At 30.4% G+C, this 10770-nt stretch overlaps 1 protein-coding gene across 1 annotated transcript; it reads right to left on the reverse strand.

Moving 5' to 3' along the window:
• Positions 1-8161: 8161 nt before the first annotated feature.
• Positions 8162-9327, reverse strand: LOC119688142 (uncharacterized protein K02A2.6-like). Its single transcript, XM_038102806.1, has 3 exons — positions 9296-9327; positions 8669-9170; positions 8162-8323 (listed from the first exon to the last, which is right to left on the reverse strand). Exons 1-3 carry the CDS (start codon positions 9325-9327, stop codon positions 8162-8164), a joined length of 696 nt encoding a protein of 231 aa, XP_037958734.1.
• Between the last annotated feature and the right edge of the window lie 1443 nt (positions 9328-10770).

Genomic DNA, 10770 nt, shown 5'->3' on the forward strand with positions numbered 1-10770 from the left:
CTATCCAACAAATTTATGTATATTTCCGAATTCATTTTTGATGGTACGAAGCATATAAGTTTTTATTTTAAATACTTTATTTAGTTTTTAAAAAAGATTGGAGCTAATGCTCCGCTTTATTTTGATTCAAGATTAAGACTAAATTTTATTTTACAATATTGTTAATTATATTGGTTTTACAATTAATGCAAGCATTGCATTTTCGCCAGTTCTTTGGAAAGAATTGCTTAATTACTATTTACCGCTTATTTGGGTTTCCGGCACATTTTGGAAATAAAGTGCTTACCTAATGTCTACCCAATAAAGGTAATAAAAGGAAAAAAGAAAATAAATGTAGCACGTGTTAACCTTATAGTTATAGTTAACTTAATATATATTAATTATATAATTGACTTATATTAATATATATATATGTATATTATCACTATATTTCCACAAATATATATTTGTCTTGTCTTTAAAAAAAATTTCACAAATATATTTTCGTATATTTATATGTTCTCACAAAGATGTTCACAGAAACTTTTAAAACATTATTTTTCAATATATAACAAAGTTGATTAAATTTTGATTTTTTTAAAAAAAAATTAATTAATTTAAATTAACTCTTTTTCCTTTTTTCTTCGAGGTTCTTTTTGTTTAAATCTTTAGATTTAAACTCCGTCGACTGCGCCACTTATATTTTTATTCACTTCGGTAAAAAAAAAAAATAAAACACAAACAAATTTTAATTTTTATTAAAATTTTATTTTATTTTATTTGGTTTTTTAAAATAACGAATTTTATTATAAAATTATTTAATAATTATATATTCGTTCACTTAGGTGGAATCTTAAGACTAAATTCTAAATACAAAATCAATATCTTTTATACTACTTACAAATCATAATTGGCGAAAGTGGATGAGAGGTAACAATAAAAATTTGGTAACCTGTTGACAAATGAGGATCATTACATTGTTTATGTGAAATGCTGATGCAGCTTGAGAAATGCTCAAATGCAATAGATTTTGTAATGGAAATTACTATGAATTAAAATATTGTTTTAATATTTTAATGATTTAGAAATTTGAATTTGGAGCAGTGAAATTAGGAAATTTTGTTTTGCTTATTAAGAGGAAGTTAAAGTATCGTGGGATAAAATATTATTTCAATACTTTAATTACAAAGAATTTCGTTTTGGCAGCCCACACCATTAGTGAACCTCTACCATGGTTGCGTTTGTTGCAATTCTGACGTGGATATCGAATATCTCTCCAATATTTATGTTGATCATCTGGACGATCTAGATTAAACTTTTTTCATCACTGAAAACAACTGTTTCGAACTCTTCGTTCCAAAACTTAAATTTGTCATAAAAAGCTAAACGAGCGTTTTTATGTCTTTATGTAAAGCACGGTTTGAGAATTTTCGACTCATATTTTAGCTTTAAGTGTTTTTTCATAATTTGTTGCACGCTTTGCCTAGTGATAGACAAATCTAATTCATTTCTTATTTGTCTGCAACTCATCTTCTCATTGGTAGCAAGAAGCTGAATATGCCGTTTTGTTCGGTTATTAATAGTTGGTAAGTGACCGCCTCGCTTATTAACACCATAGTTTTGGCGATTTTTTAAAAAGTTTAATATAGTATTGCGGTGTCTATTAACAGCAGCAGATATTTCGCCATTTTTCATCCCAGCAAGACACATTCCAATAATCTTTCCGCACCCTTCAATTGAATGTTTCATCCCACGCGGCATTTTTTAACTAAACTTAGTAAAAATAATAAATATTTATTAATAAATAATAAGTATTTTACCAATTGTTCTTTACTCTTCAATACTTAAAAAAAAAAACACTTTATAAAACACTTCACAACTTTATTTCTATTTACTGTTGACACTTCGTGAAGCGAAATAATTTTGCACATACAGTTTGTCAAGTATGAGTTTACACATTCAAAAAAATTTAACTTCTTATTCAAAAAAGACAACTTTTTGTTTTAGTATATATGTTTTTTATTTTATATATTTGTTTTTTACTATATTAGGAATATAAACATAAAAAAAAAACTATAAAATTATTGAAAGAAGAACACAAAATATGACAAAAACAAATCCTACATCATTTTTCGACTGTCAAGTAACTGTTTACACAACTTGTATTTTTCCATTATTTTGCATTATTTAAACGATGTGCGGCAAATTTACAGTAATTGGCGCCTTGCGTTGATTCTTGTCTGAGATGTTGATACTTAATTAGTTATTGTTTTCTAATATTTTCACTTTACTAACTAAAATATCAATGTTTTTAAATGTAAAATGAAACGTTATCGTTTGCAGTGTAACAGTCCAGTTCTTATAGCCGCCACTTGGGTTAAAGTGTGTAATGAACCTTTGTTTTGGTTCCTGTATAGCTGGGGTTGAACTCAGCCGTCGCCAAGGTCCACACAAGAAATTTATTTGGTAGGACCCAGTCACTTCTGATTGCTCCTAACCCCTGAACCGAAACAAGCTGACCGAAACAAGCTGACCGAAACTAAAATGCACCGATAATGAACCGAGCTAGAGATACACGGTGTTACAAAGACTAACTCGCCGGACAGCCGACATGATATAACACCGACACACGTGACTGTTAAAGCTACGTGTGTTGTGTTATAGGTCGCAGATCACACGCCCTTCCCTGTTCACTGTTAAAGCGTCCAGGGGCCGGAGACGTTAGGTTACTCTTAAAGATACCTATCGCTTCCGACACTATGGTATAGACACACGTGACTGTTAAAGCTACGTGTGTTATACCCCGTGCAACCAAGATTCAGACACTGTTGAAGCCCTGAATCTTTCTTACCTAACTAACTCAACCGCGCCGCTGTAAATAGTTTTATGTAGTCTCTTGACTTAATTTGCACCTTTCTTTGTTCCGTTCGACTCCAACACCATCTTCGTTTGTATAAATTCCTGTAATTCCCGTTTTTTTCTACAAATGTTATGTACACTTAATTGAATGCACAAGTATGTATTTATTCCACATTTATTTTATTTATTACAAGGTATGATAATTAATATAATATATTTGTTATCGGTTCTAAGTATCTCGTTAACATTTTCCAATTCTTTAATATATAATAGTTTCAAATTCCAATTTTTATTTTTACAAAGGTTTTTTAAAAAATAAATTAATTGTTAAAGTTTACTATAAATAATTAAATTTTTATATTATCAATTCAATATACTAGACGTTTTATTAACAATATCAATTTTTACATATAAAATTTTAAAATTTTATTTTTCTTTTTTTTCTTTTTTATTTTTCTGTTTTCATAAATTAGATAAATTATTATAATTTAAAAATTATTATCCTTTATTTTTATTATATAAAAGAAATAGAATTTTAACCAGAAAGGACAAAGTTTTAAGAATTTGATTTTAATTTTATTCAAACAAAATTTTACTTTAACTCTTGAACATTTTTGTGTTGATGTTTGTCTCATAGCTCGGCATTCCTTGTTGCGGGCTTCTTGAGCTTCTTCTGACAATTGCCCAAGAAGTAAAATGGCTTTTTTTATAACAACACTTCCATGGATGAGTACTTTATGTACAGTAACTGGCAATGGATACCAAAAATATTCCTTCAAATACAAAAGGGCTGTGTCTTTAGCAAACCGTTCAAATTTGTCGGCATTTATTGGCATACCACAATTGATTGCTCCCAATATAGTTCGGAACATTTTAATAAGTTCGATATTAATTCCTGTTATATCTGCTGTAATATCAGCATTGTGAAAAAAAACATGCGCGCTGTGTTTACATCATTCGTGTTTCCAAAATTTTGCATTGGCACATCAATAAGTAGGTCCAATTTTTCCTTAAACGCATTCTGAATAGTTTTCTTCTTCGTTTGCATCTTTAACTTTGCAGCTTCATCTGAAGCTTTTCAGATTTTGAATTCATTACGATAATCTATATGAAGAAGGCACTCCATGAATCTAATTCGTGCATGTAATGGCGATATTCCAAATGACAATAAGCCTTCATCAGCAATAGGTCATTTGAAAATTTCAATAGAATTCATGTCCTTTGGTTTCGCTCCCGATTCCAAGTCTATTGTAGAGAAATATAATGCTTTTCCTAAATTGAAAAGAATAACATTTGTGTCAGGTATTGGATACCTGTCCGAAATTGTTTGCTCATTTAGCTTCTTGAAGTCAATCACCATTCTCAGTTTTGGTGTTCCATTTCTTTCTATTCCTATTTTTGGTACAACCCAAACGGGTGAGTTGTATGGACTTTTAGCATTTTTTTATTTCAACATTTATAAAGTCATTCACAGATAGTGGATATGGATATTGTTTACTCCATATAGGAGTTTTAACAATTGTGCGGATTTCCGCTTTTACATCCGTTCTAAAAGGAATGTTTAGATTTATATTGTTGTGTATTTTTTTTATCTGATTTATTATTTCTCCTCTTAGGGTATTTATTGATTTATATTTGTTATCAGAAATATTGCCGGTAAATTCTTCGGCTGGCGCCTTAGGATTTTTTCCCAAGGTAATATGTTTATTTTTAATATTATTATTTTTTTCAATACTGCCGGAAAATTCTTTGGCTGGCGCCTTAGGATTGTTTCCCAAGGTAATATACTTGTTATTAATATTTTTTTCAGAGGAATTTATTTTATATTCCTCATTTTTATATATTAATATTTCTTTTTCAAAATTTAATGTAATATTGGCCTTTTTTAGAAAATTATAGCTTATTAATAAATCTGCATCGAGTCCATTTATTTCATAAAATCTTTCTTTTATATTAAATATGCTGAATTCTGAGAAATGGGTTATTATTGTGTGACCGTTAATGGTCCTAATTCTTTTTTTAATAACTAATTTTTCCCTAATTTTAAATATATTTGGCGAACAATAACAACTTGTTGCGCCTGCATCAATTAAAATTTTTAATCTTCTTTTGGACTTTGTTGTGGTCGCGAAGACATATGGGAGGTCGTGGCTTTGTCTAAAAAAGCACGCTCGTTTATGTTGTTGACCCTCTGATGTTTAGCTGGAGGCTGTCCACTGTTTACTTTATTGTCCATTTCTCTTTTTATAAAATTGTTTTGTGGATTATAAAATTGTCCACCTTGAAAATTTTTATTTCGATTATTATAATTTCTGTTAAATTATTATTTTGTGAAAAACCTCATTGGTGTTGATTATATTTTTTATTTTGGTTATGGGCATTTTGCTTAAATTGATTGGAGTCATCGACCTCCATTGGTTCGGGTTTACTAAATGTGCTTTTTTGATTAAAGAATCTGTTGTTATTAAAATTGTTATTAACAGGGAATCGTAAATTAATTCTGTTGTTATTAAAGTGATCGTGAGCATTATTGCTGCTGAAATGCAGAGCAAAGTTTGCTCTCCTATTATTTGATTCTAATTCCTGAGCCTTTGCCAAGGCATTGGGTAGATCCTCTGGAGAGAGTGAGAACAGGATATTGGATAAGGGAGCATTCAGCCCCGTGATGAACACTCGAAGAGCGTTTTGACGATTTTGATCATTAACACCCTTAGTTATATTACTATTTTTACCATGCGTCTTGTTGGTTTTGTTTATTAAAAGTGTTAATTTTTGGTTCACTGAATTGTAATAATCTATAATAGGACGACTTCTTTGTCGTAATACACTTAATTCTTGTTCAAGAATGTGTAGGGGTCGCTTATCTGCATAAGCAAAATCTAGACGACTAATAATAGCGTCAAAGTTTAGGACTGTGCCATAGCTTGTTAAAACATCATTGGCATCCTGAATAATTTTATTACGGAGAATCGTTAAGCCGCGAAGTATCTCTTACTTCCTTTAGTGTAAAGATGAATAGAATTATTGGCAGCCTCGCGCATTAGCCATATAATTAGATATTTTTCTAATAGAATTTATTTACCTAAAAGCACAGAATTTAAATTATCATAATCCTTAAGTCGTTTTTTCCCGTGGGCGCCATCCACATTGTACTCTAGAACGATCGATTCATCCAATAAATTTTTCAAATTCTTCTCTACAGAAGAATTCAATAATATAAAAATTGTTGACACCTGTTTATTTAAAGAAATATTTAGTGTATTAATTAATGAAGTACTCGTATGTAGTTCAAACAAACAAAATAACACCCACATATTGATGCCTTACTTCAACTTTTATATTACTGTTGACTTCCTTTAATGCATCCTCACTCTTTATTGGGAATAGCGACTTTAATGAAGCGATTGATGTCTGTTGCCTCAAGAATGACTTTATTAAAGCCTTATTCTCGGCCATTAATTCAACAATAATTTTTTTTTGATCTATAAAAGTAACAAATAAAGGTAATTAAAAATTGAATTAATTTTAAGTTAAATTACTTTCTATCTGATTATGTTGTTGTTTAATCAGATCTTCTAACGATTTGTGATTTTCGTTTATAGTATTTTCGATTGTATTTTCTTCTCCATCTCTCCTAACCGATGATCGGTAGATGATGTCACGAGCTTGTCTTTAATGAAAAAAAATGTATGCGCTATTGTTATATAAACTGAATTTGTTACTTACATGGAATTTGAACACATTCATTTGAGTTCATCGCAGCGCGTTTTAAATTCTTTTCCATTTCCATATTTATACTGTCCTATTATTTATTAAATTAATTCTATATTATTATATATCAGTAAAAGATATAGCAGTAAAAGAGATGTTTCATCGAAGTAAGGCCAACATATTTAATATCATTATCTGCTAACATTAATTGATATTCTTCAGTCTCAGGTTCATAGTCCACCAAGCATATTCCTAATGTGGTTGACTCGATCGGTTCCTCATTCATGTTTCTGATATTTGAAAACTTCCTACATACAACAAAGTTGTCACCAATTTGTAGAAACCTTTCTATTCTAACGGGAATGGAATTCTTAAGACAGCAATAATTATTTGGTGCCTGTGATGTTAAAATAAACCATAAATTTTATTTTTGAACAGTTTGATTCCATTTTCTTTCGATTCATCAAAATATATATCCTCCTTATTTTATTACTAATTTTCTGCAGAATTTGAGTTGGTTTTCTTACATATTTTTTTAATTTCTGCAAATAGTTTCCAAATGCGTACTCATTTCGAATACAAAATTATCCAAATAACATTCAATATTTGATGGTTTTTGTTGCCCTAAATAAATCCCGACTGGAAGCACTGGCACACATTTCATATTGACAGCTCGAATCAATATTGGCCATAGTTGTGTTTTCGAACTTTTAAACAGAGGAAGACCATCAATATTTACGTCTATTAGCAATTTATTTACAAATTTTATCACATTATATAGTTTTTAAGTTGTTTTTCTACTCCAAAATGAATGTAGCTACCGTTTGCTATTGCCTGTATTGCAGATTTTTCGCTAAATTTTCACAAATTATGCGGAACATCTAACTTTTCATCACACAATATACTGAATAAGTCAGAAACGCATGCACGTGATGGCCTATGCTTAGAATACCATTTTTTTAATTTTTCTGATAATAGCACACTTTGCTGCTTCTCGTTCGATATCTTTATCTATGCCGACCCACCAGCAATGTTGACGTGCTAATTGCTTCATTTTTATTACGCCCCAGTGTCCTTCATGTAAAAGTTGCAAAACAATTTTTTGTAAAGCCTTCGGTATTACTACACGGGTGACATTACCCTGTAGACAAAGTAACCCCTGTTCTATTGTCAATTGAAGCTTACTAGTAAAGTAAGGCATTAACTCGCCATCTTTTAACTTTATAGGCCAACCTTCACTGACAAATTTTTTAACACTGTTATATAGATAATCACTTGCTGCATGCTTTTGTATTTGATTATGGTTTATTGGCAAATTTATCTGTTCTACATTATTGCACCACTCCTGCTTATCAAAGTCCACATCTGGTCCCAGTGGCAGTCGAGATAGTGCATCAGCATTTGCATGTTCTTTAGTACTACGATACCTAATATCATATTGGTATCCCATTAAAATAATAGCCCATCGCTGAAGGCGATTGGCAGTTATAACTGGCAGTTGTTTATTTTGATGGAAAAGACTTACCAATGGTTTGTGATCAGTTACTAGAATAAACTTTCGTCCACTGATGGAAGCGTTGAACTGCAAAATCTATAACAAGAGCTTCTTTTTCTATCTGACTTGATGCCGATCCAATGTTTTCGATGCAAAAGCAATTGGTTTTTCGGAACTATCGGCCAAAATGTGAGATAATACAGCACCGATTCCATATGATGACGCATCAGCAGCAACGTGTAATTGTAAATCTTCCCGATAATGTGCTAATTCTGTAGCCTTTATAATTAAATTTTTTAATTGCATAAATGCGCGATTTTGCTAGGTACCCCAACGGAAAGATACATCTTTACGACGCAACATATTAATCGGCGCGGCAATTTGAGAATAATTTCGGATAAAATTGTGATAGTAATTTATTTTTCCCATGAAGGATTCAACTTCTTTTAAATTGCGTTCTTTTAAAAGAAAAGTTTTAAGTTCTTTTATCGCTTTTACACTGGATTCATCGGGTAGAATACCGGCAGCTGTTATTTGACGTCCCAAATACACAATTTTTTGTTGTAAAAATAAACACTTTTCTTTTTTACACCGAATTTCATTTTCTTTTAAAATTGTTAATACATTTTTCACACGTTTGATATGTTCTTCGGTACTAGAAGCGGTTGTAATAATATCATCTAAAAAATTTCCACAGCCTTCTTGATTTTCTAATAATTGCTCTAAGTACCTTTGAAAAATTGCAAGCGCACTAGCAATACCGTACGGAAGACGTTGGTACTGAAAAAGACCGATTGGAGTCTTTATTACTAAGACTTTTTTAGTTTCATCATCTAGCTCCATTTGCAAATAAGCGCCTTTCAAATCTATTTTTGTAAACAGTTTCCCGTGCCGAATAGTGTGAAATAAACTTTCGCGCAAAGGTGATGGATATGGTTCAACATCAATTTGTGGATTCACAGTAGCTTTAAAATCTGCGCAAATACGAACCGACCCATCAGGTTTTTTGGCTAACACGATAGGTGATGCCCATTCACTAAATTGCACTGGCTTTAATATTTCAGCATCTTTTAACCGATTGATTTCTTTTTTATACTGCGGTATTAACGCGAACGGTACTTGTCGGCTTTTACAAAATTTTGGTATAGGATTTTGTTTGAATTTTATTGATGCTTTAAAATCTTTAATAGTGCCTAAAGCAGGCTTAAACAATTCAGAATAATTTTTAATTATTCCATTTACCAATTTTACAATTGTTTGGATTTGATGAATTTCAAATCCATATAGGCTATGATTTCTTTTAATAAGTTGTGGAAGATTTAAAAAACTATACGTGGATTTTGTTATAATTGAAACCGACGCATCTGAATCTATTTAAAATGTAATTATGTTATTTAAAAGTTTTAATTTTACGAAACTTTTACCACTTTCATAGAACACAATACCGGTTTCATTACCCAGCGGGACTTTCGGAATCGATTCCCTCAGCGCTGAATGGTAATGCCTAGCGCTGATTATTCAAAGGAAACTCCTAATTATTTTAACACGTGCATGTCATTGCGGGCAAGCGCTGAATCGTTCAATTACCTTTTCAAATTTGTAATGCAACATTTCAGCGCTGATATGTTCGCTTACCTTTTCAATTTTACCTATGCTATTGATTTTTAAATAAAATACTATAAATTTTTTTTGTACAAATTATATTTTATATTTATGGTTTATAAAATTGAAGTATTAATATTTGCATAAAAGAATATAACATATTTACATTTTAAATTATTTATACATAATTATTTACATATTAATTTATTTAAATATTATCTTATTTAGATATTAAATTATTAATTTATTCACTTATTTACATAACATATTAACTTGTTTAAATATAAACTTAACTTATTCACAGATTTACATAACATATTAACTTATTTAAAAATAAACTTAACTTATTCACAGATTTACATAACATATTAACTTATTTAAATATAAACTAAGCTTATTCACATATATACATATTTATATAAAGATATATTATTCTGTGGAATTGTTACTAGAGACTTGAACAGATTTCCGCACACTCCTCGCCTTGTGGTACTTGTTTTTGGCTGATCGAATCGCATGCCTTATTTCATTTTCGATCACTTGGTAAGGCTTACCATCTGTCCTTAAATCGTCTGTAAATATAAAAGTAAGTTATTGTATACGCTAAAATAAATTATTTACAATATACTATACCAAAAAGTGCTGCTGTCACATTCTTTAACGCTCTTAAGGACTTCTTGCCTTGTGTACCATCGAAGTTATAATTTATAAGTATACTTTCTCCAAAAATCCACGAAAACTTTCGCGTTATTGGTTGTTTGTCAATAACGCGTCTCATTGATGCAGCCTATAATTAACGAAATAGATGAAAAGAAATGTATGAGTTAGTAAAATTGTTACATGTGAAAATATTCATAAGTTGAAATTGAAAGTAAGAAACATATATAATTTAACTTACAACTACTTCAACGGCAGTGATTTCTTCGTTAAACTGAATTAAATAAATCCTCCTCACAGATTGAATTGGAAACTGTTCCAATTGAAGCAGCTGACTGATTTTACCCTTGCTTTAGAATGACTGCATTCGCAGCACATTGGTCAATTATTCGTTCTTGACGCAGTTGCATCTACATAATACAAAACAAAAAATAACATTTAAAATTTTAAATATATTTACTTGATTT

Source organism: Teleopsis dalmanni, chromosome 1 (assembly GCF_002237135.1).
Source record: "Teleopsis dalmanni isolate 2A chromosome 1, ASM223713v2, whole genome shotgun sequence".
NCBI lineage: Eukaryota > Metazoa > Arthropoda > Insecta > Diptera > Diopsidae > Teleopsis > Teleopsis dalmanni.